Source organism: Molothrus ater, chromosome 2 (assembly GCF_012460135.2).
Source record: "Molothrus ater isolate BHLD 08-10-18 breed brown headed cowbird chromosome 2, BPBGC_Mater_1.1, whole genome shotgun sequence".
Taxonomy (NCBI): Eukaryota; Metazoa; Chordata; class Aves; order Passeriformes; family Icteridae; genus Molothrus; species Molothrus ater.
Genome location: NC_050479.2, coordinates 82,182,254 through 82,208,742, shown reverse-complemented (window position 1 = coordinate 82,208,742; position 26,489 = coordinate 82,182,254). Strand labels below are relative to the sequence as shown.

The following is a 26,489-nucleotide window of genomic DNA, read 5'->3' as shown; positions in this document are numbered from 1 at the left end:
CAGCACATGGAAACGTGCCTGTGAAACAGGCCTCCTTTGCACATGATTGATTTCCAGCTTGCCCAAGTGTTTGAAGCCGCTCAGATTTGTGACACTGGAGTCAGCCTGTTCCCAGCCTCAGCTGAGATCTGGAGCACTGTTGCTTCAGGCCAGGCACTGCTTCCTGAAGTGTCTTGGGAAGGTTACTGAGAGGTTATCTGCTTGGATAATGAGAAAAGGTGGTTGGTGGGTCAAGAGATATTTTCAGGATCATCAGTAGTCACACATCCTACAACCAAGGGGAATCATTGCTGTAATGACTTGGAAAAGACTCAGAGGTGTTCTGTGAAAGGGGGGACCATGAGCATTGCCTGAAGGCTACTTTAGATAACAGGCTTTATGCTTTTGGGCACTGTTCTCTTTGCCCTGCCTGTATGTGTGAAAAACTTTTGAATGACATGATCCGACACAATTAATTAAATAACACATTAAAGATTTCATCATTTTTTCTGGAATTCTGACTAAACTTGCAGAACTACTTCTGCTGTTCAGTATTGAGCAAACATCTGAAGAGGCAGCTAAGTTGGTCACATATGATTTACCTTGGGAGATCCATACTGTTCTCATTTACCTTCATGTTCTTGGGTGCACTTCCAGAAGACTTGCTTTGTCATCCCCAGACACTGTGGTTAGGCTAGCAGGGCTAAAATTCCTTGGATCTTTCTTTTGCCTTTCTTGAAGATAGGTGTGATATTTGTATTTTTTTTAGGAATCTCCTCAATTACCATAACCTTTCAAAGAGTGACTTTGTAATGCTGTTGGCCACATGCCTAAGATGAATCCTTAGATGCCTCTCATCAGGTCTCATGGACTTTGTCTCTTGAACAATCCCTGCTAAATAGGCAGAAGTCCATGGAGATACTGTAATTTTGCATGCCTGAAGTTCTCATCGTGGAAATAGAACTCTGGATGTTTTCCTTGATCTGCATGAGGCCTTTGACATAATCTCCCAAAACATCCTTGTAGCCAAACTGGAGAGGTACAGACTGAACAAGTGGCTGGGCTGGTAGGCTCAAAGGTTTGTGTTCAATGGTACAGAGAGGCCAATGCTATTCAAGTTCTCATAACAATCTGGATTATAAAACAGAGATAAAAGAGTGCATGTCCATAAAGTTCATGGATGATTACAAGTTGGGGATAGTGATTGACACAGTGGTGGTATGACAGTCACTCACAGGGATATCAGCAGGCCGGAGAAATGGGGTCAGGGAAACCTCGTGAGGGTCAGCAAAGGCAAATGTTAAGTCCTAAAGCTTTGCAGAAGAAAACTTTGGGGTCATGGTGGCCAGCAAGTGGAAGATGAGCCAACAATAAGCCCTTGTGACAGAGAAGACCAACAGGCTGCTGGACTGTGTCAACAGTAGGTCAAAAAAAGTGATAATTTTTTCTATTTCAGTACTTTTGAGGTCATCCCTAGACAAGCACGTCCCATTTGGGGCTTTCAGCACAATGACAAACTGGAGCAAATCCAGAGGGACAAAAATATGACAAAAGGGTATACAAAAAGGACTGAGGAGCTTGGGTTTGAAAGGGCTGGAGAGACTAAGAGGATATCTAATTTCTGTTTACAAGCACTGGTTGGAGTGTTTGTAAAGAGGCCAGATTCTTCTCAGAGCTGTACAAAAAAAAAAACGATGAGGGGCAATGAACACAAATTGCATGTTACAAAATTCCAATTAGATATTAAGGAAAAAAATGCACAAGGAAGATGAGAAAACCCATCCTTGTATATACTGCAAAGTATTTGGCTGGACAAGGCTCTGAGGAACCTGAAATAATATAAAACTTGGATCTAAGTTTGAAATCACCCTTTATTTGAGTGAGGACTAGCTGATGTCCAGAGGTACCTTCCAAACTAATGCCTTCAATGGCTTTATGTCATTTCTTGTATGAAGCAGGAAACCAGAGATGCCTGCTTCAAGGATTCACCAGACTTGACAACTTTGTAAGACTGTTAAGTTGTCTACTTTCTGTTTAACACTGTGAACAATTACGTGGAGCAAAGTTAGAGGAGGAAGAGAAAGAGCAGGAGCTAAAGCCTTCTCATGTACCTCTAATCTTATGTGCTTCAGAGCCTGCCGTTGTACTTTACTGGGAAAAAGGAAGAAGTGACAATCAATTTTCTCCCTCAGAGCTGTAATTGAAGCTGTTGCCCCTTGCATGAACCCAGACAGAGCTGGGAAAGGACTGATGTCATCACCCCCTTAGAGGAAGGAGAAGCACTCCCTCAATGGGAGCTCCCACACACGGGCACTGTGAGCCAGCTCCTGCCTAGATCCCAGGCTGATGGCTTTCAGAATGAGCAATCACCTCGTCCCAGTTGGTGGTACCTGGCAGGCATGCCACTCAGCATCAGCAGGCTGGCTCCAACTGGAAGGGGTCTGAGTCACCTTCATTCTCTAGGCTTAGGATGGATTTGGAAATATAGTAATTTGTAGGACAAAAAAAAAAAAAGAAAAAAATGTAGGTATTCATATTTTAAACTGTTTTTCATTTTGTGTAGGCCCTGGGGCAGCAACAGGGATGCCTAAAGGATCTTAAGGGAAGCAATTTATACCTTTTTCCTCTCATCTCATCTGGATGTGTATCTGTAGGCACACTGCATCCAGAGTCCCACTAACCAATGGTCAATGAGTTTAATTGCTATAGCTCAGGCCTCATTTACATTGCACTGCTTGTGCCTAAGATGTGTTTTTAATTCAACATACTTAAAACATTGCCAGCTCAGAAGTTGGAATAATTCAAGCTTCAGAAGGTCTGTTCCTGTCTTGCTTGAGTAAAATTAATCAGACCTGCATTAAGAAGGTTTTGTATAATTCTCATTAATCATTTAAACACCACTTACATTGATGTCTAACACTTTTTAAAGTAGGTGAGTTATGAAAGATCATCACGTTAGAAAAGAGAGAGTCTAAGGTAAACCCAAAGAACAGGAGGGTGTAAGTGAGAAAATGCCACTTCCTACCTTTTTCATATCATCTGAGGATATAGAGGGATATATTAGAGTGGGTAAATCAGACTACTCATCCCTGATTCAACTCTTTTATCTCTGACATGACTCCAAGACAGAGTTAACTGAGTAGATCCACGTTACTTCAGCATTCCAAAGGTCCTCAAAACTGATTTCTGACTACAACCCTAGCTTGGATTTCCCTTTTCTTTCTGACAGCTCCATAAAAAAGCCTAAACAGGTGCTTGCTTCCTTTGACTTACTGCTTGTGCAAAAGCTCAGCAGGATTTCTTTATTATCTACTACTGAGAAACCAGTGCCAGCAAAATGCTTTATTTGAGAATATAACCATGTTTTACTACAAAGAGGTAAAATCCTACTCTTTCAAAAGGCAGGACTTCAAAGAATTTTTGGGGAACTTGACATCTCCTATGCACTGTGACATGCATCTAACTGGGGAGAATCAGATAAGGTCCATTTTATGACAATACTGTTTTACAGTATCCTCCTGGATGTGGTTTGCTGCTCTGGGGCAGTCGTTACCAGGAACTGTCTGAGGCATTCAGCTATGACCTATGGCCAAAAGAAAACAATAAAAAATAGTTTGCTGCTTCCCACTCAGAATATGCAGTTTAGCTTTAATATTCTCTTTTTCTTCTGTTATTGAAGAAACCTTTCAAACTCACCAAGAAACCTTTGCCACTCACTCCAGTTCTGCCAAGAAAACCTACATCCAGGCCCGTGATGTGGGATTTGCCACATCACCTGGCCTCTTTTTGACTGCTGAGTCCCCTTCCACTTTCAGAGAGAGCAACTAATCCAAAAGAAATCTGTACAACATTGGCTTCTTATTATGGCCTTCATGTGCCCATCTTCATAAAAGTCTGAGTGCTTGGTTCCCCCATTTCAATACTTCAATTCAAAAATGTGTCTCCGGGTTTTCTTTTCCTGTGCTTCTCTCTGCACTGGAAGTTTTGGGGGGGGTGGCAAGAACACCTGATGAGTCTCCTTGTACAGGAGTATCCATGTGCCATTCCCAGAAATGCCTTTAGCTTGTGTGCTTCTAAACCCTCTTCATAAAAATGTCTTTGAGCAGGTCCATGCATCCCACTACACCAACCACATTTCCCCAAACCAGGATCGTACTCCTTGTGTCAGATAGGAAGAAGCTGCTATACACATTGCCAAATATTGTCAGATAAGCAGCAGATGCAGAAACAGCACTGGAAAGTTTGCTCACAAAAGAACCAGCATTGTGTGAAAAATAACACTGGTGTTTCTTTCAGTCTCTTTCAAGTACAAGTGACGATGAGCCCAACTGACTGCAAATAATTAAATCAAACATTGGAAATTTCTGCATGTTTCAAGCAGGACTAGACAAAAGAAAAGATGAAGGGACTCAAAAGAGTCAAAAGAGGAGAACTAGTTGATGTAGACACTTGGGAAGATGCTCTTCCTGTCAAATGGGCAAACAGCCCTTCCAAAGGTTTAAAGCAAAGTCAGCATCAGACCAGGATGCAGAGTGCATCCCTGTGGGCATTGAGCAATCCTGCTGACTGCTGAGCCTCTCAGGGCCTGGGGACTTGTTTGCTATAACCCCAGCTTTGCTGCTGTCACTTCTCTGTGACACTGGAAGAGTTATGTTAACCGCGCTAGGGGAGAACAGATCTGTTCTCAGATTACTGCAGAGTTAGCATCCACAGAGAGGAAAGAAGCTGGTTTACCTTTATTTTTGTGCATGTAGTAAAGAGTATAACAATAGAGGGAAAATGCCAGGATCAGCTAATCACCACCTGGCTCATGAAAATGGAAAGCCTTGCATAACTGTTAAAATGTCATCATTGTTTTAGCTAAATTATAGAAAATTAATGGAACTCTCGAAGTTACCTGCATAATCTAAAGCATATGATCCATTTTCTCCCTTGAATGTTTCTTCAATGAACAGCTAAATTCCTAAAAACAATGGACACTCACTTTTCAACTCAGATGGCTGAGCTTTTGTTTATATTTTTAAATGCTTCTGTATAAACTCTAAAATTTGTCAGACATCTGACTACTGTATAATAAACAGTCTTGTGATATTAACCACCACTTCTCATGACAAGGTGAAGTTTAAATTTGATTTTCCTAGCAGTACTTACCCTGAATATCATCATTGAATGTACAGTATCTGTTGCGGTATTTATTGAGGAGACGAAAAGCATTAGCATTGGCAAAATCTTCAAACTGGATCAGACAATTCATGCCATACCTGCAAGTTAAAGGGCAATTTAAAATGGATAAATATATTTATACAACAGAGGACAAGATACACACCTATAACCAAGGCAATGTAGCTAGACACTGTAGTGCAGAAATAAAAGTTATGACAGAAATGCAGCACAGTAACAGCAAACAGGATCACACACATCCCAAGGTCCACACACTGAGAAATGTGGAGTCACCAGGACACCAGGATTAAAATGCATTCATAATTCAAGGGGCTTCTTGATATGTGCACTTATATACCTATATGTACATGCATCTTTGGACTTTTGGTATAAGAAATGTTCATTTTGCAGAGGAGCTTCTCAAAGCAAAGGAGATACTCTTTGTATTGCAGCTGCCACACTGCATCACAGCAAATCTGACTGCAAAGGGGACACCAGTTAAAGGGACACCACCAGGGGCCCACTTCGACTGTAAGTGGCCAAGAGATGAGAAAAAAATTCTGCTTGTAGGATCCCATGGAGTGAGTGCTTCACAGTGGGACTGGGTGGTTCATGGTGTGATTTCACAGCCACACTTCTGTGCTTTGGAAATGTTTTTATCCACTGAGTTGTTTAGCAGGAAACCAGCAGGCAATGACAGCTAGTGACCTGTAGAGTGAAAAGCCAGGAAATAATTGCAAACTTTCCATAATTGTCCAATAATTTCCAGCAATTTCAAGGAGAAGTGTGCAGTTTATAAATTGGGTAATATTCAGACTAGTCCGTATGTATACACATTCAGCAGTTTGTATGACTCTAGGCTGCATTAAAGCTTTGCACATAAAATCTAAAAGGGCCATAATTACTCATTTCTCACACATAAATGTGATAGAGCAGCGAGAGAAACTCAGGGAATGAGTAATGCAACTATTAGTAACCTCTGGGCTGCAGGCAGGTGAAGGGGCTCTAAATAGCTGCACTTTGTTAGACATAGCATCACCTTACCTATCTTCTATTCAGACTTTCCTCCTTTGCCACTGAAATCTGAGGTAGAACACCCATGCTTTAGTGTAGAAACAGATAAAACATACTTCATTTGAGAACTGAGGCTTCTGTTGTGAAAAGGCCTTTTCATGGCACTCACAGTGTGGGCAGTCAGGCTCTTGTAGAAGGGCGTTGATTTTTTAATTATTATTATTTTCCATTTCAATTATATCTGTCAGTAAGGGGACAAGGATAAGCTCATGCATTATTCTCCTTTATTTTTCCATCCTGAGAATCTCTCACTTGATAATCCCCTGGTCTCACAAAGGGACAAGTGTTGGCTCTAACACTTGCTTCCCATTCTCTGTGTTTGCTTTTAGAAAAGGACCACAATGGGAATAGAGTTTTTAGTAGGGCCTGTAGCAACAAGATGAGGGGTAACGGGTTTAAACTAAAAGAGGGTAAATTTAAACTAGATGTAAGGAAAATACTTTTTGCAGTGAGGGTGGTTAAAGACTGACACAGGTTGCTCAGAGAAGTGGTGGATGCCCCATCCCTGGTAACATTCAGGGTAAGCGTAGACGGGGCTCTGAGCAACCTGGTCTGCTTGAAGGTCAGCTTGCTAATGGATGTTCCTCTTATTCATCATTTGGATGTGTAAGGAAAACATGGCTAAGAGGGAGGTGACACAGCATCCAGAACATCTGCCAATATCTCACAGCAAATAATTAGCAAATTTTTATGCAATTTCAGTTGCTATAGAAACTATTTATCTAACACCAGTCTTATTTATTGGTATCACCAAGGAAGTAACATTACTGACTTGCTTAACAAAATCAGTGATCGCAGCCAGCGTTAATGTACGTGTGACCAGCTCTGTGAGCTCCTCCCTCACTTCACATTTGTGGTCTGCAGCATGGGACAGTGCATAAGTTACTTCTATTTTCATCTTTGATCTCTTTTTATTAAGCAAAGCACAAAAGAAGAACGGTAGCCCATAAACACTTCATTTCTCTTTCTGCCTCTCAGTATGTTAGGACAGCGCTGCAGTGTGTGCTCTTCTCACTAAGTATTTTTTTGAAGATTGTTTCTTTTTCACTGCAATATATCTACTGAGCTTTTGAAATATGAACTCCATTTTTGAGCTTATGTGAGCCTTTGAATAACATGAATACTAAAGTTTTTATTCATAAAGACCACAAATTCGTAATGGTAAGACCCAATGACCGGATGCCTCTAATGACAGAACCAAGTATTTTGGATTCACAGCTAAAGATGGGAATCTCAGATCATGATCTTAGTCCTCAAGGGCTACTCACCTTACTGAAGTTTTGAGAGAAATTTAAAGAACTTGTGCTACCCAAAGTCACTGAAATTAAACCCAGCTAGGCAGCTGACTTATTGAGTTGTCTTAGAAATCTACCAGTTGATCTTGCTGCCCTTTTCTAGTGGTACTTTGGTACTGCGTGCTGTGCTCCATCCAAAGGTGACCAGAGCAGGTTAAAGATGAACTTAGGAGTTTGAACAAACCAGCTGCTGGGGCCACGTGCAGTAAGATCTTTGTGAGCATCAACATTATGAGTCAGCTCTACTGTCCCTACTCCACAGCCAGCATCTCAATGTTTGTGTAATTCTTTTCATCCCAAAGGAATTCAGAACTTTCTACAAAGAATGTTTGGGTTGCACCCAAAAGTAAAATGTAGCCAACTTGGGACTGGAGCACAGAAGTCCTTTAATATGAAACAATGCTAAGAAAAGGTCCAGCTCAGGTAAGAAGGTGGATAATACTTGGTACAGCAAAGGAAAAGGGTGTCCCGAGAGCTGCTACAGGTATTGGAATCCAGCCAATAAAATGCAGTGCAGAATGGGATTTCTTTCATTACCTTTACCTAACTAAAAGTTGATTGTGTAATGGCCAGCTGTGTATTGCCCAGCTGGACAATTCTGCCTGCCCTCTCAAACCATGGAGAGAAAGGGCATATCCAGGAGCAACTTCTTTCAACTAGTCTGAGTGAAAAATGGAAGTAGATGACATCTTTGGAGATGCCTCTTTCTTCAGAGTGTCTAAGAAGGCAGACTAAGATGACCAACCTAAATTTAGATATCTAACTTTAGACATCTAAATTAGGAGAGGTAATCTAATATTATCTAATTATCACAGTTGGGAAGATCTAGTTGGGGGCATCTTAAATATATGTCATGCACCTTAGGTCACTGGCTTATCACCCTTTCATTGCAATACTATGCTGCCCTTCAATGTCTGCAATTTCTTTGGTGATGTCTGCAGAAACCAAGTGGTCCCCTGTCAGCAAGCACAAAAGTACTTGATGAAGTGAATTATACTGGCCAGTTTCCCCCCATCATAGTGTTTTAAAATGAAAACTGATTTTGCAAAATTGTGTTTAATTGGAAACACTGTATTTCCCACTAAGAAACAAAAATTAATTAATTCCTTTGGAGGAATCATTTTTAATGAGGATTTTGTTGAACCTTCTGTTCTGTTTAATATGAGACATCTGATATGAATGCAGTCCCAGTTAGTACTCACATATTTGCTGTCTACAGGTGCAGGATAACTTTTATAGAAAAAGTGTTCATAAAGTGAATATTTGAACAAGGATTTCAGAAGATCCCTTCCAAGCATTTAAATATTCTTAAATTTGAAGCAAGAATTGATGCTGGCCCTACAGAGAATCTTCAAAACTGCTGTGATAGGAAGAGACTCTTGAGGTCAGCCTGCTTGGCTTGTTGTCAGTTCTCATGGATTCTTCCACTGATCCATGTGACTCATCTCCTAACTTTCAGCTGAGAGCCCTGAAGGAGATTTGGAAGCAGATCAGCAGGTCACATCAGGACTGAATGTTTTCCAGTCCAGGAAAGGCACAGCAAGCTAAGGTTGGCTCTCTCCAGCAATCTCATCCTGACTGTCAATGATTCATCTTCTCCAGAGCATTCTATGATCTTCTTGGCACACGACGCAAGTAGTTAAACAGCCAGGATCTGACTGCCTTTATCTAAAAGGAAAGCTTAAATGTACACTATCAGAATTTGAGACTGACAAGGTACATTGAAACTGAGCAAGTGTCATGGTCCAGTGTGGTTTCTCCCATTTCTCAGTTCTTTATCTCCCTTTCAAAAAAGGGAAAGTTGTATTTTTTAATGATTTTGGGCTCAAAGCGTTGCCATTCCTCTTGAGCACGCTGCAGTTTGCATTTTGTGGGATCTCTGCAGTTCTGTGTCTCCTTGTGGAACTGGAGCTTTCCTCTCATGAGTCATTCTTACATCTGTAGGCTGTCAAGAAGGATCCTTGGACGGAGGTGTTTTTGAAAGAATTCAGACATGCTGAAACTTGTAACTGGTTACACTACAAGAGGCATTATTTAATACTGTCACCATGTCTCCTGTTGGCTGCCAGACCACCATCTGGGGGATCCTGTTCTCTGCCACCTCTGGAATTAATTTACCCATTTTATAGAATTGGAAACAAAAAGATACACTTTGCCAGTTCTTGCTCTTCCAAAAAAATTCACCAGTCTTTCAGGCAAAGATTATATTGCTGTCTCATTAGTTTGCTTATTTCATGGTTTTGTGCCACAAATAATTATGACCCAAATTCTGGCTCTCACATCTTGCAAAAATCTTCCTGTGAAATTAGCCTCACTGGGAAATGCTTTATAGAATGGTCCCATACACTCATTTTAGTCCAATCTCCAGCCTTTGCCTAGCAAATCTTGTACAAACAGTACTTTCAATAAAACAATACACTATGGATTAAAATACTAGTACAAACTGTCACCCTTATGAAGGATGACTCTAAGAGCTAAACACATATAATATAATAAGCCTATTATAAAAGTTATCACCTGAAAATTTGTATTAAGAATTGATCCCTTTCCCTGGGAAACACACAAACATCAGATTCATGCTTTGTTTATTGCTGTATTGTTGCTCTGGTACTGTTACTCTCCACCTAGATCTACACGGCTGTGCCAAGAGAAAAGATGTTCTCAGCAAAGTCTGTATCCCCTGCAGAGAATGATACACATTTCCCTTGGATGACCAGCTGGAACAAGTGGTGGAACAAAAATGTGGAACAAAAGACCATGAATCCCAGAAAAGATGCAATGATTACGTTGCTTTTAGATTCATTATTCAAGAGACTTCTCAGTTGCCTAAACAATCTCAATATGCAATTTTCTCTTTCATCCTCTTTTGTATGTACCTCTTTGAGTTCATTCAGACTCATTATATGCCGTGAGGTCAGAGAGGAAAAAATTAATGAGGCAGCAGTTACCATTTGAGAAGCATCTGACCAAAACTGCCCAAGTCAGAACTTCAAGGGCGGCCTGAGGACCTGTGCAGTGCCTTTGCTGACCAGTATCAAAAGGGCTTTTTTTTTTGACAACGAGGAGGGAATATAATACATTCTTACATGCATGCATGCAAAAAAATAAAAGGTATTTGCAAGAAAATCCTGCTCCTTTATGGAAAGAATCATAAGAAAGAAGTTCCAGTCCTTGTCTGAATTTAAAATTTTATAGCACTGTTTTCAGCCATTCATGATGCAAGGAATCTGCTGCAACTCCTTTCCATAGTCTTAGATAAAACCAGGCAGAGAAAAAACGAATTGTCCTTGCCCTTGTCATCTTATTCCTGCTTGAAACACCAGCAACCAAATTCTGATTTCCAAGAAAAACTAAGTTATCTGTGAAGAAGCCCATCATCAGAAAAATACCATGCTTGGCAAGTGCTCAGCATTTAAGATTGGAAAAACAAAGTCCACTCAAGCAAGTAAAACAAGGCTAGAACCTGAGTCTCTCCGGTGTCCTGAAGCCAATCTTATCATTAAATTGTTACTATGATACTTGTCAGTATCATAGTAACAATTCTCATCAGACCAGCAGTACTCTGCCATACAATTCCTGGCTACAGGCCACAGTTTGGTCAGGCACCTCCTCAGAGGCCAGCTGGGAGCAGCCCTGGGGAGAAGGACCTGGGGGTATTGCTGGATGGAGAACTGAAAATGCTTCCAGCCCAGAAAGCCAACTGTGTCCTGGGCTGCATCCAAAGCAATGTGGGCAGGAGGGCAAGGGAGGGGATTAGGTCCCTTCTGAGACCCCACCTGGATGCAGCATCCAGCTCTGGGGACTCCAACACAAGAACAATGCGGACCTGTTGGAGTGGGTCCAGAGGAGGCTATGAAGATGATCAAAGGGCTGGAGCATCTCTCCTACTGAAGACAGGCTGAGAGAGCTGGGGTTGTTCAGCCTGGAAGAGAGGAGGCTCCAGGGATACCTTGGAGCCAATACAAACTTAGGAACTCTGGGTCCTGGGTTAAGAAATCCCATGCTAGGGAGCTGCATCACAAACCCAACAGGACCTGGTGCCTGCCTCACTATCATCTTAGCTACAGATCACTTTTAACATTGGGCAGGAGTTTCACTGGGTTTCTGCCAACATAAACATAGGCACCATGCTCTGAGGCACAGAGCCTGCTGTGGATTCAGGGAGTGCTGTGCCACTAAAAGCGCCCCTTGAAGCAGAAACGTATCAGGAAATCCCAGAATTGTACATTTTGGAAACTGGGGGATGTGCTAAGGATTTCTGTTCTTAGTCATATGCCAGGGCATCTGCTATGAGCTATTGTTAGAAACAGGATGAGGGGCAAAATGAAATTAAGATAGATTGCCAAGTTCTTGGGGAAAAAAGAATCTTGAAAGTTCATAGTCAACTTTCATTATACTTTTTTTAAGGAAAAACCTCCAAACAACTGTTTTGCACATCCAGTCTCGTGACATTGAAGCACTAAGACCAGCACTAATGGCTGCTTTGAGCATTCTAGTGCTTTTATGCAAAATGACACCATCCTGCTTGTAGTTGGCAAGAGGAAGCACTGCAGCTGGAGCTACAAGGCTTCTCAGGAGCAGACCAAAAGCAGGAGATGCAACCCTATTAGAGCTGACCCTCAGATGTAGCCTTGAGCTACCTTCTGGCACACAACAAGGAAGAGAGCCTCCCCCTGTACCTTCTGCACAAAGGTTCTCCAGCTGCATCTTACTGAAACTGCTGTGGTTCATCTGGCGTGAAAAATCCCAGACAAAAGCCCAGAGCAGAGGGCTTTGTGACATCTGTAACTGGGTTACCCCAAAGGATTTGAACTCATGGTAATAAAAGCCACGTTGATCCCTAGCAGCATATCTGGAGCTCAGTCATTCCTCAGTAGCAGAAAATCAAGCTAATGAAACCTAAATATTGTTCCTTGATTTAAAATATCATCCAGCGTCTTAAAGCAGATTACAGATGCTGGCTGATGATCTTACCTCACATCAAGCCAGGACAATGGACAGCTGGGGTGGCTCTTCCCACCTCCATCACTCCTCCCTCATGAATGCTGTCAGAGTCCCTCTGGCCATGGTAACTGGGGCAGATGGGCAAGGAGAATATCCACCTTGTATTCCATGAGGGCTGGGTCTGGTCTACACGATGCCCAGGGCACTAGTGATGGTGTGCAGGCCTCCTAACAGACACACAGATGCTAGGGAGTGACTTTGAGTATTAGCATGTGTGAGGGTTTTTGAAGCCCATCGGTGCCTAGATACTGGTGCCTAGAAAATAAAGTCTAATCTTTCAGGATCAATTAGCCAAGTTAACCAGAGCATGGGAAGAAATAACATGGTGGCATACCTGTACTGGTGATTTTGTTTCTGGAAAGTCCTGGTGAATTTGTGATCCATGACCCTGGAGAACTGCTGAAACAGAGGTGGGTTCTGATTGTTGAAGAGCACGTGAGACCTGACTTGGTATGTTTGTGGGTAAAAGTACTGGGAAGGCATTAGGCAAAGAGAAATCAGGTATGCAACATTTAAAGGGAAAAGAAACTCAGCAGAGGTATCTTTCTTTTCCCATCTGAGAAACTGAACACTTGATCTCCTGATGTCTCCTGTGCTCTGCCTTATGGCACAGTAAGCTTGTTCCCCTGGTCACTCTGTTAATGAGCACTGATGGGAAAGAAAAGGGGAGTGAAGTTATGACAGGTTAGTGAGGCTTCTCTGACACGGTTGCTGGTGTGGGGACCTGCATCTCGTAGTCTCTCAGGCTGCACGTTCCACATCTGCCAGCCAGTGACTGAGGCTAGAGCTCTAAATGGAGGCTGGAGTTCTGGGACAGGTCTGCCCCCTTGGAGCATGATGAAAGCTACACAAGCATTAATTTGATCAGATATTCAAGCCCCAGAAGCTCTGGGGTTTATTCTGATTATAATCCTTGGACACTTAATGTGAATACTTATTTCAGCCTAAAGAAATGTACCAGGTTAAGAGCAAGACTGACTTGTCCTTTGCCACGGTAACTGAGCAGATGGAAAACTGAAGCAGTGCATTTTCCCATGTGAAGCATATTGCTGCTCATTGTGAGAAAACAGCAATTTGTCAGGCTGCTTCATTCAGACACAGGTAGGCTCAATGGGCCAAATTTTGCATGTAGTTGCTTCCCAAGAGGAGTAAAAGGCATAGCTTAGAGCTGTTGTTAAAGAGCTTAGTCATTTTACATGTTTCACATGTTTTAGGTGAAAGAGTAATGAATGGTGGTTTAGGCAGCAGGAAAACACAAAAATTTATCCAGCTGTTCCAGAAAGAACTTTTCTTCCTAAAATTGCCCAGGGTGCCCACGCTTTATTTCAAAATACTGGAACTGCTAATTCTGAAGCCTCTGGCACATGCCTTGTTTCATTACCAGGTGGGTACTATGAGACCAGGAGTCCTTTCTACTGACTCTATGGGTCTCCAGCAGCAGAAATGTGACATCTGTTTGATATTATTATTCCATTACAAGATTAAATCTTCATTCCCTTGACTTTTTTGTGGGCTCCAACACATTCCACTTCAGTGACAAATGTCTCTTGAGCCAGCAGTGCTTTGACAGGCTGGGAGGTACCCCTGCAGAGGGACTGACAAATGGTTTCCATGAGAAGTTAAAGTACCCTCAGGAAGTAGACAGAATTTCTACATGAATATCAAGATGAAAAGGAAACCCTCAAATTGCAAGGGATTTGTGGCAAAAAACCAAAAGGTTCCTCCCCAAGTAACTGAATTTGCCTGTGACATTAGAGACTTCCATAAGACATTGCAGCAGCTCATACTCACGGGTTGCCTCAGAAGTGGAAGCAGGCTACAATAAAGCAGTATGTTCTTGACCTTCTGAACAATTTCTGCTTCCTTTTGTAACAGAAGCAAGAGCTCCTACTGGGTTGAATCCAATCATTCCAGTGGAAATTTGAGACCAAATGAACCTGCTTCATATGAGTTTGCCAAACCCAGGCTAATAGCAGGATTATTCACTAGTCCAGAGTGCATAAGGATCACACCCCAACAATGCTTTAAAGTATGCTGGTGGTCAGGATGATAATATAGGGTAATGGCTCCTTCTGCTCTAGGATCTCCAAATACTTTACAGATGTGAATGGAGAAGTGCAAAGCAGAATTTCCCAGCTCCACCTTGCTGAGAACTTTCAGGGGCCTTACTGTGTTCAAGGAATTCATCCTGGTTAAGGGAAATAGAAAAGCAGGGACAGGGGCCCCAGGAACTTGATTACCAATACTTGGATGAAAGCATTAGACATGACTTCACAGCCTCCCAAGATAAGAGTTCATTGTTTCATGGTCTTCTCCTTTCAATGTGGAGATTAGCTCATGTAAACTAAACACAGGAAAATAACAGCCAATCCTTCCTCTCCAATAGCAACCACAGAAAAGGCAAATTGTCTTTAGTGGGTGCAATGAGCTTTGCATTTAACACCACAAGCATAAATCTCAGAGCCAAATTTATGATGGCTGAGACCATAATCTGCTTTCTCATTCTATTGTTCCCATCCTATCATCAACACCAACACTGCAATACTCCCATGGTCTTCTGGCCAGAAAAAACGCAGGATTGGGTTTTCCTGAAGGACTAATTAGTGACTACAATGAAAATAAACAAAACCCCCACAAATCAACTCTGATGACTCTTAAATAATTTCTACTTGTCTCTTGTGATTTCCTAGTTGTGTTTTACCAGCTTTATAGCCTATAAGAATTTCTTCCCACTAGATAATGCACAAAGCATCTAACATAATACTGCAATGTAATCAAATGACATTTCAGTCAAGATTGTTTATCAAATATAAGGGAGGTTCAGCTGTGACTGGATAGTCCTCTGCATTTCTGTCCCTATTTCCTTCACCACAGTCAGCAGGGCAGTCACACCATGTGTAAACCCATCCTTCTCAGTGGATGGGCAGGTGCTGTGTCAGACACTGCTCATGGTGCCTCCTGCCTCCAGGGAGACAGGGAACTGTGAGGTGATGACACATGTACCACCCACTCCTTCCCCTTTGTGCAGGAACACACACACATACAGCTGCCTGGAGACACAGAGGGAGGGTCAAACATAGCTCCTTCCCTGGGAAGAAAAGACAGGCAGCAGCTTGGCAATCAGGCAGACACTGCAGCTCTCTACTGCTCCTTATCAGTATCATCTGTGGTTTTAGGAAAGGCAAGAAAAAACTGCTTACGAGCTTGTAGTTTTCCAAATATGAGTCTTTTCTCCTTAACAATTGAGCTCACATTCCTTCTTATGATAATCTCTTTGGATAGTCATGGAAATTTTAATACATTTTCTGTTATTTTTCAGAGAGAGGTGCACAGGGCTGGGGTGGTAGTTCTGCTCTTCCCATATTAAACTTCCTGGTACATCAGAGACCCTCTATCCCAGTGAGTGAATATGAAGGGAAGTATGCAGCTGGTCTGTCCCACACTTAAAGGACAGTGCTTATAATCTTGGTCTTCTCACTCCACAGATTTAAATGCCAGCAGGAAAATTCCTATTTTTGACAAAGCCATAGCGAAGCAGTCTGCATACTCCACTCTTTGTGAAGGAACAGGCCATTTCCATTTAGATTATTTTCTTCACAATGGTAAGAGCTAGAAACTTCCTTTCTAAAGTGTAAACAAACCAAAGTTTAGGTTCTGACTATGCTGAATGAGGCTCATAAATACATGACAGAGGCCAGATCCAGCCCACAGGACATATATTTGACACCTCTGGCCTATGTGGATAGGAAATGCTTATAAATAGTCCGTCCCATTTCAGTTCTCTGAAGACAAATATTTTTGACACAGAGTGTTCAAGCACAAAGAATCATTTGCAGACCACCCAGGAGTCTTGCATTGAAATGACCTTCCTTTGCTTGGATGATCAATTATAGTGATGTTTATTTCAGGAGTTGCAACATTTGTTCTTAAATGGAAGCAGCCCGGAGGAGCCATGTATATAACCCCACTTACTTGTTGGTTACTGCCTGCATAAACTCATCCATCAGCTCGTCGTACTGCTTCCCACGAACCCTCTTGTGTTTCAGTCCAATATACAGTGGATCATTCAGGAGAGCCTAGGACACAAAGCAATTCTGTTGACATCGTCTCTTCTGTGGATGGACAGAGATTTATGTCCCAGCCTACCAAAAATTTTTGTCTGATGAAGTCATATTACTTTCACTTACTATGCCAGCTCACACGTCTCCTCCCAAGCAGGAAGTGTTTCTGTAGGAAGCTATGGCCTATCTTTTAGCATAAATAAGTCAGAGGGATGCAACAGCTCTTGACTGCCACAGGAAATGGAGCTCTGCATCCCCAGAACATCTCTACCAAAGGCTCTCTGCCAAAGTGCCTACTCTTAGTGAATAAAACTGACCCTGTGTGGGGGTGTTCACTGTGCATTCAGTTCTTAATTTTGCACTGAGGGCAGGACAGCTGTTGACCACAAACAGTGCTTTGTGCAATGAAGACCACCTGATGTAACTTGAAATGATGTGTCATTTAGGCCTTTTAGGTGACAACACAGACCACAATCAATGATCAGATGGCAGACTGTTCCCAAGCCCTGAATCTGCCTAGCACTCACCTCAGTTATCTGGCAGGTATAAAGTCAAGGTATTTCCATACAACAGATTAATTTATATTTTGGTTCTCAATAGGAACATAAAATCAGGCCATTCCTCCAAGGTGTTAAGTCAACATCCATAAGTCACCTAAAAAGGATTGGGTCAGCATGGAAATTACAGGACAAACACTGGCCGGAGGCAGGTGGGCCAACACCTCTGAGAGTCACTGCAAAGGAACTCCCAATTTCAGGAACCAAACTATCCACATGGGAGGAGGAGTAGCCATCTCAAACTTATTGTCCTGCAGTCATATAGCACTAAATATTGGTATGCTAATATCAGAGCTGTTTTTACAGTCACAGCTGTTTTCCCTTAGAAGGAAAGATGAAAGAGGTTTTCCTGTGAGTTTGATACATTAGGGCTCTGCAGGGCCACGAAACAGAAAGGAGACCCATCTGCACAACTTTCCTGATGGCTCCAACAGCACTGTGTGCTCTGGGCCCTGTTCACAGAGTACAAAATTCTGCCACAGACAAGCTGAGAGATGCCAGGCTCTGAAAAGAGACTGATTTGCTGAAAGTGTACACAAAGTATTATGTGTACACAAAGACTGTCAGGAGGATAAGTTGGCAACTGATGCTAAAAATATAATACAATTGCTGTATTTACTGAGTTCTACCTGAGGTTCATGTGTTAGCAACAGAGTCACCCTTGGTTCACCAGATGTTAATGGGCAGAGATGAACAGGATGAATGCCTATAAGAGGTATCTTATTAATGCACTGATAAACAAGTTTACTTGTGGGGCAGGATGCTCCTAGGATGTGCTTAGGGTTCAGTTAATCTGGGTTTATGCACAAGAGAAAGCCATTAAATAAATAAGCAAACAAATTATTTATATGGTGAGGAAATACATTGTTCATCTTGCTGGAAAACAGAGGCTTCTATATCTTAACCCCAGATGTGGAAATTGCCATCACAGAGAAGTTCCTAAACACATAGATTACATCTAGTCTTGGGCAGAAGAAAAAGGTTTATTTTGGTTCTCTTGATTCTCTAAGTCCCTTCTTCTGATGCGATCTGATCCTTGCAGAGGCCTAAAAATCATTGGTGCCACTTTGGATTTTAGTGTCCCCTGTCAGCTGAGACAGAAGCAAGATGGACATGCCCCATCAGATGCTTTTCATGGGAAGGGCACTTTTACCCAGGTCCCTCTGGGAGAAGCTCCAGCTGGGAGGCTCAAAGCACTGGTGGTCTGCAGATCAGCATGGAGGACAAGGAAGAGGTGAAGGATCCAAAATCAAGTACAATGTTCTATTGACCGGAGACTGCAGTAAGTGAGAGACTGAGATTTAATTCCTGCTTTAGCCTCAGTGGGTGCAAACTCAGAGTTCTCCCTTTTCAGGAAAGACCATAAGGCTGAGATGAGCACACCGTGTATTCCACAAGTCCATGACAGGCTGCTGTGCTAAAGGGGTAACATAATCCTGGGGTCAGAGACCAAAGAGGTAATTGAGATTCTCAAATGTCAGTTATGGGCACTGATTTTGCATTCTTTCATTCTTTTCAAGGGTCCAATGTGAGAAGCTTGGGGCAGGACTGAAAGAGGTGTAGAAAATCTAGCTGTCCAGTGAGCATCAGCATGTCTGAAAATGTCAGCATTAATTCGTCTTTATACACAAACTCAAAGCTCTTATACCCCAGATTTTTCATGTCCCTCAAGAAATGTGTGTTTGGTTTGGGGTCACGTGAAGCACAAGTACATTTTACAAAAATGAACAAGCCGAGGCCATCACAAATTGCTATAGGATATTAACTTAAAAAAGACATCCTCACAGATGTCCATTCTGGCATTGCTGAAATGTTTCATTTTGGCCTTTCTGAGCCAGAGTCATAAGGCAAGAATCTGCAAACAGATGGAGTCCTCTTGCTTGGTTATCATGTGCACTAACATGTGTAATCTAACAAAACAGTGACATTAATCATTCCCAAACCACTCACCAGGGATTCTCCATTTCTGGAATATAGTAATCTCTACACAGACGTGAATATCTGCCTGTTCCCTCACAATTACCAGAGGAAGAATCATTCTGGGACCTCCTGTACGAAGCCTGTCAACTCACCTTGCCATGCTGAAAGGTGGAGCTGAGCTTTCATCTCCAGCTGGTAACTCTGAGACTCTGAGTCTTCTCACCAGGGGACCATGAGTCTATTTAGTGTTTATTTCAGTTCCCCATAAGGAAAAAAGGTCCTCATGCATCAAACCAGAATTAAAGCTTCCCATTTTTCTGCAGTGCTGGTCTAGCCATCATCTCATTTTGGATGTCTCCAGCTTTGTCCCCACATTTAAGGAACTGGCCCCAGTTAAGCGCTAATCTTGATTCTTTCTCCCCCATGTCAGATTTATGAAAAATTGTCTTACCTCATTGTCTGTGCCAACATCCAGCAGGACAGGGAGGCATTGTTGTGGGTCAACTCCACCACAAGCTGTGTACAAAGCAAGCTTTCCAACTGGGATGCCCATGCCATAACTTCCTAGGTCTCCTAAACCAAGAATCCTCTCTCCATCCGTCACCACAATAGCCTAGGAGGATCAAAAGACACTGTTGTATGGGGTTGCCAAGGCTCTAGAAGCAAAACCAGCTCCTCTGCTTCCACATCGATGCCGCTTTGCACATGCACTGTGCAATGGATATTTGCTCCTTGTCCACGACAGCATGTTAATTAGCTGTCAGTAACAGGGGGCTCCTCATTTTTGGGGGTGGAGAAAATGTGGTCAACAGCTCACAGTGTGGGAAAACAGCAGCTCTGCTGGAGAGTACTTCAATTCACTGTAACAGAGCCCAGGTAGCATGGCTTTTTGTGCATCTCCAGCTGTACTACAAGAAGTATCACAAATGAGATCTGGCCTCGATTTTTTTCTTTTTTTTTTTCTAAAAGAATAAAGTGTGCTTAGGAACTGCATCTGTAGAAGAAACATATTTCAGTGTCCTTTCTTATTCAACATAAATTATACACATATTTGAACTTTTTGCTATTTGCCTTTCCTTTTGAGTCAATGTGAAGTGTTAGCAATGAGAAAGTCTCTTTTTGGGTGGGCTCCATCTGGTTTTGGGTGTGTGCTCACTTTTTTACCACGCCCAGAGGATGCAGTTGGGATTGAAAGGCAGTAATGGGAATAGGGAAAGCAGCAAGCATATGCATTGCTACAGGTTTATCCTGAAATTAAATGGAGTTAATATTCCAACTATGCAGAGACTATTAAAACAAAATTAAGTTCTAATGAATCAAACTATTTCTCTGGAGCAGTGGTCCCCTTCCCCTTTCATCCAAATAAGTGTCCTCAGGCAAACCTAAAAACTTTTCAATAGCATTTAGATATCCATCAGAGAGAGAAAAATTCTTCAGCCTAGGATGGGCTGCAGCACTCTATAGTTACCAAAGCTCCTCAAGGCAACACTGACAAATGAATCAGAACAGGAAATACAGCATGGGAGAAATGTATTGCTATTGGTAAGAGAGGGGAACTGGATTCACATTTGTTTGTGGCTCTTTGGATTTGAAAAACACGCCCCAAAAAAAAGAGCACACTTTCTGTGAGCACCTGATACACAAGGATGTTAAAGTGATGTTTTTATTTGCTCATGTTCATATGATGAGGACTCAACAAAGAGAACATTAATCTCTAGCTGAGCAGGGTAGATACTTCTACCTGAAGGTAGGAGGTTACAGGTTTAACAGTTAGGAACCTGTTTTCTACCTCCACCTGTGATACAAATTTTCTTGATGACTCTTGATAAATGTTAGGTGTGCAGTTTATGACAGCCATCTAAATGGTTTCTAAACTCATTTGACATTTGATGGGGAGAGACAGAAACCTCCAGAGGGCATCTCCTCTCTCCAGCAGCTGTTCTGGAAACAGATGAATTTCTCTTTTCAAAGCTCAGTTCCCTCTGCACTGGCATTGCAGAAGTACTTACAATATGAGACTAGGCACTAAGTCCCCAGGCAGCCAATATTAACTAAGATGACTCTGGGGACCTCAGGCTGCACCCAGTTAACCAGTGCAGGTTTGCAGTGCCTTAGTAGCAGGCATGTGGCCCAGCAGAGTGATCCAGAGTGCTACACCGATCTCCAAGCTGCCAAGGCAACGCAGAGAGGCAAGTGCTGCTGTTGGCATTCCCAGTTCTCTGCACTGATTGCACGAGGTCAGCCTTTACAGGGTGAACTGATACTCTACATTGAGTGAACCAGCAGAAAACACTCCGTGGGAAGGATTTTGAACAGCCCTGTACAGCAGTAATCCTGGTGGGGATTCAAGATGCTGAGTGCACTTCTAGGACAGGCATCCCACAGAATGAGGGAGGAATGAAGGGAGGCAAGGAAGATGGAAGGCCAGTGCAGTAACTTGCATGGCAGCACACTTGTCTTGGAATAAAATACATGTTTCTTCATCATCCTCACTTTGAGTAGTTTCAATTCATAGCTGCCAGGATGACACCCATCCTGTATGATTCTTTGCATTCTTTTTGCTTTAGCTGGGCCATTGTGAAGAAAAGAGTACAAGATTAAGGAACCAGAGAGAAAATTGTCATGGGAAGGCACTCCTGAGGATGGCCAACATTTCATCCAATATTTCTTCATGTCAGGATTCATTAGCCATCCTGGAAGAGACACAAAACCCCCACATTCCCACAGAAGTATGACCAGAAATGGTTTCTTCTCACTTGTTCTGCTTCTGGTACTATGATTCTTTCAAGGCAGCCCAACTTTGACAGGAGGGTTGAAGGTGTGGCTCATTAGAGCTTGGCTGAAGCTTTGCTAAGCTAAGCAGAGCACCAGCACCCTTCCAGACCTTCCAGGCAGAGGATTCAGGGTTTGGCCCAGATTTCCCATTTCTACAGTAAGCACTATTGCCATGAAGACTTAATGAGCCAAATCTAATGAGCAAAACGTGGGCAGCATCTCCAGGTATTTCTGCACTGTCTTTAGCAGGTGGTGTTCAATAGTGGGGGGTGTTCAGCCTTTAAAAAAAACCAACAAAACTGGGTCCCTCCAGGGACATAGGCGCAGTCCAGGTGCCTCCCTACTTATCTCAAAATCTTGAGTGTTCCAGTAGCCTACCAGTTCAGGCATGAAGTCTGTGCACAAAGACACAGGGAACCTGTGCTAAAATGAGCTGCCTTTGTAGTCTAGCAAGCCTGGAAAGTAGATAGTCTGAATCTCTTTCATGGACCATTGCCTTTCTATGGTCTGTTTTGGGTGCCAGAGGGGCTGTTTCAACAACAGCCTCTAATCTTTCTGTGCCAGTTTCCCCATCTGCAAAAACATTTCTATTAGCCATAATGAATTCTGCTCACAGTTCTGAGTTGGAAACAAATGGAAATACTGAGTTTGTTGGACAGAACAAGGACAAAATACCTAGCCTGCCTCTCTTCTCCATGGTTCCAAACACAAGTTTGTATGACTGTGATCACTTTTTCTGAAAATATGTTAAATTTCCATTTTTTCCCCCTTAGAAATGGAAAATGCTTGCAAGATTTTCTCAGCTGCCAAACCTTTGCTCTGGGAAGAAGCAGATGATTGACAGGGAACCAAAACTCTGTCAATAGCCATGGAAATTCCCAGAAAGATGTACTTTCAGACTGATAAAATAAAGTGAGGTGACTGGCAAGACATGTCTTAAGTGTTGACTTCACTTCATGCCAGGGACTTGCCCAGCCCCGAGCTCTAGTGAAAAACACTTCACAAGAACACTTTTTGGGTGGGGTGTCAGTAATATTTTCAGCTGCTGGATATCAAACATGATTTGCAGAGTTGCCAGTGTTCTTGATGCTGCATGACTCACTGGATTTGGGAAGGAGTCCTACGAGCATGTTAATTAGAGATGTTATAAAAAGCTTTGGTACAAGTTAGCTACACAATTCTTCAATACACATATCTTACTTTTTCACTAGGGCCCCTAATCTGTACACTTTTATTAACATGCACATTTTTTTTCACTGACCAAGATCCTGCTACCTCTGAAAAAGTTGTTCTTGACTGCATACATACATGATAGAGTCTCTGAAGTCCCAGCTTGACTGGAAATTGAAACTGAAGTTCAGCCTGAAAGTTGTCTGAGGAAGAAAAGCATTCTTTGCTTGTCCTTTTACACAGCCAGTTCTGTAAATGATGCCAAGCAGTTCCACTAAATTTTGCACCAAACTGCCTGTAATTTCCGAGTCCACAGAAGACATGCCACCTACCTTAACATTTTCTTCAGGCCAAGAGTTTAGCATTGTTGCAATATGGCCTCTGTCATGGATGGTGATAAACAATCCCCTAAGAGAGGAAAAGAAAAGGAAAGAAAGAAGAAAAATAAGCCTTGTAATAAAACTAGTAACTCCAAGATAAAAGAAAACAGGTGAACTTGAAAATGGAGGGATGTAAGCTGCTGAGTACAAAACCAGGCAGCTCACTGACACAAAAATGAGACCTCAAGAGACTGCTAATAGCAAGGTAAATTCTCATTTTCTAACCAAAAGGCTCAACATCCTTAATGGCAACTTCATTGAGCAGCCACTAGTGTTGAACATTTTACACCTGTGAAACATCTTTGCTTCAGGGAGCAAACTCTGCCTTAGTGCAGAAGAGTTTTCTAGTTAAAACAATTTTGATAAATGCAGTGGAGGCTGATGGTCTTACCATAAGCCTTGTTACTCATTCTTTCCTGAGGAACTTATAGCTCCTGGCCATCCAGACAGTGAAAGCATGAACCTTCTCACCCAGCTACCAGGGTCAACGATGGGGATGGCTACTGCAGAGCTTGATGTTTTGGGTCACCTCTCTAGTCCACAGAACTCCAATCCAACTGGATCAATATCTGCCATGACATTTGCTTTGATCAAGCCAAACCTGCCCTTGTGACAGTGTTTCTTTTTTCCCCATGAATATCTGATCCCAGTTTTTAACATGCACCAAGTGAAAATCAGGAAAAATTATGAGAAGTGAAACAGAAAATCAAATGTTTGGGTGTAACTTCAGAGTGAATTGTTTATATAGAAAATAGCATAGCTGATTGCACTACGGTTAATCACTTCTCAATGCAAAGGTCTTCAGGGTTTAAACAAAAGTGCCTTCTTTTTAAATAAAATTAGGATCTAGAAGGGATTGTTTTTGAAACATGTTTTAGATTTGTGGCTTCTTTTTTTTTTTGCCTCTCTGCTGATGTTATCAAAAAGAGTATCTGTAGCAGGGATTCTTTCAATACCCAGGACAATATTATTTACATTGACTGATCTCTGCTCTGATACTCTGTGATTTTGCTGAAGTTCCTTTTAGGCTGTACTAACCCCAAAAGAAGCAACCTGTCCTCTATACCTATGTCAGGGAAAATTGCTTACATTGCTCACAGTGCTGTCTAATCAGTGCAAATCAAAGGCTCTAACTTGAGGACTCCCCTTGGCAGAGGGATGCAGCCATTTTCCTTGCCTTGTTATCTGCTCACAAAAGCAGGAGTTGTGCCAGCAATTAGTAACAGTTGGAAAAATGGATTTTTGTTGCTTACATCTCTCAACTATTGCTCAGCCCCAGAAAGTTCAGATCCGGTCATGGTTTGGGCTTCTAATGTGAAACATTAGGGAGAAGAAGCTTGAAAACAACTTCCATTGTAAGGCCATATGAGTGATGGATAATCAAACATAATTGGGCTACTCACTCTGGCAAGGGCTTATCTCACATGACTCTTCTAGGGGACAGATATCTTCCCACAGTCAACTGTGGGATTCCTAATGAAAATGCCCTTTACTTCGAAAAGAAGAAAAATAAAAGTGCTGACTTCAACACTGATCAAGTCACAATCACACAGACAGATCAGAAAGGCAAAAAAGGAAAATAACATTTCATTTATTCAGTGTAATTCTTTAACACTGTGCCAATAACCAATGAACTAATCACATCCACATGGCTTGCCTCAAAGGCAGTATTCACAGATGTCAATCTTCATAAAAAGGGAGTACTGTACTGCTGCCATCTATGTTTAGAAAGCAGTTATTAGCTGGGAATTAAAAGTGCAAATTAGTAACATCCCTGCATATATTTCAGGTTGTGATATGCTGTTAGGAAGAATGCTATTGTTTCAAGGTAACATCTTCTATACATAATGAAGACACCTATTAAGTGTTTAGCTGTGTGCTTCATACATTCACATCTCTTCAGTACTGAGGGAGTCCACCAGCTATTTAACCTTTGAAAAACATCCTGAGCTCACAGCAGAAGCTGAACCCCACTGTCTACCCACTGCAGGTCATGCAGCTCAATGGAACTGAGAGTTGTTTCACATGAAGGTGGAGAGGGCAGCTACCCAATTCCCCTTGATTCTGACCCTTGAATTGGAAGGAAAGTGGTCTGGTCTTCAATCCCTGTTTGGGATTTGCCAGCAGAGAGAGTTCAGCTTGGGTCTTCCAAAATCTGATGATTACTCTCACTATGCTCTTTGGGAATAGGACTCTCACAGCTGTCATCAGACTGCCTTGGCTTAGATAACCTGGTTGGTGACTGAGAACCAAGCATGGAGAGACAGCCCTCCAGAATTTGTGTTTCCTTCCTTAATATTATGTATTTGATGCTAATTGCTCCTTACTTTACTTCAGGCAAAATTACATGGTTTATTTTAGACTAACACCCTAACGGCACTACCAGCTTTGCAAGGGAAACCATCAGGAGGAGCAGAAATGAGGATCCATGGGGAAAAGTGGGGAAAGTGACCTCTCTCAGTGACACATCAGGAGTGGGCAGGTATCTAAGCAAGCCTTTTATTTCCCTAATGCTGAATCTGAGAGCCAAGGGCCCAGGTTCAATAAAACACATACATTTCCAATGCCTTTAGGCACCAGCTGAAGCAAGTCCCTGAATCTGGTCGAGGCCTCCCATTAGGTGGTCAAGCATTCAGAAGGGGATCATGGTAGTAGTGAGCTGGAAATCCCTTTGCAGATGGAATATGCAATGACCAATTCTGACGGGCAGTTGAACAAATTAATGCTATTTATGAGATGCAAAGGGAAACAGACACATCAGACTTTAGAGTCAGGGGTCACAGGTATGTGCTCATTTTGTATGATCCCCAGGAGAGTTGTGCTCTCCCTCCTGACAACACCTTACCCACAGAGATGAGCTGGCCAATTAGCTAAATAAACACGCTCCAAACTGGCAGAGGGTTTATCTGTCCAAAAATCCCTTCTGCAAGACAGGCAGTAGAAACAGACAAGCTCCACAACCCAAACTCAGCAAAACTCCCTTGCTGATGAGGGAACAGGAAAGAGCAGCAGCCAGGTTTGTCCCAAGGACACACAAACACTTTACTGTGAGGGTGGTGAGGCACTTGAGCAGGTCACCCAGAGAAACTGTGGATGCACCTTCCCTGGAGGTAT

At 42.3% G+C, this 26,489-nt stretch overlaps 1 protein-coding gene across 1 annotated transcript in view; it reads right to left on the bottom strand.

The window, feature by feature from the left end:
• The window catches only part of ME3 (malic enzyme 3), a 117,714-nt gene that overhangs the window by 11,462 nt on the left and 79,763 nt on the right, over nt 1-26,489 (bottom strand). Inside the window, exons 4-7 of the mRNA XM_036379156.2 lie at nt 23,328-23,403; nt 19,502-19,663; nt 16,485-16,588; nt 5,131-5,240 (exon numbers count right to left, since the gene is read on the bottom strand). Of these exons, the coding sequence (XP_036235049.1) occupies nt 5,131-5,240; nt 16,485-16,588; nt 19,502-19,663; nt 23,328-23,403 (452 nt within the window). The remainder of the gene's footprint in view (nt 1-5,130; nt 5,241-16,484; nt 16,589-19,501; nt 19,664-23,327; nt 23,404-26,489) is intronic.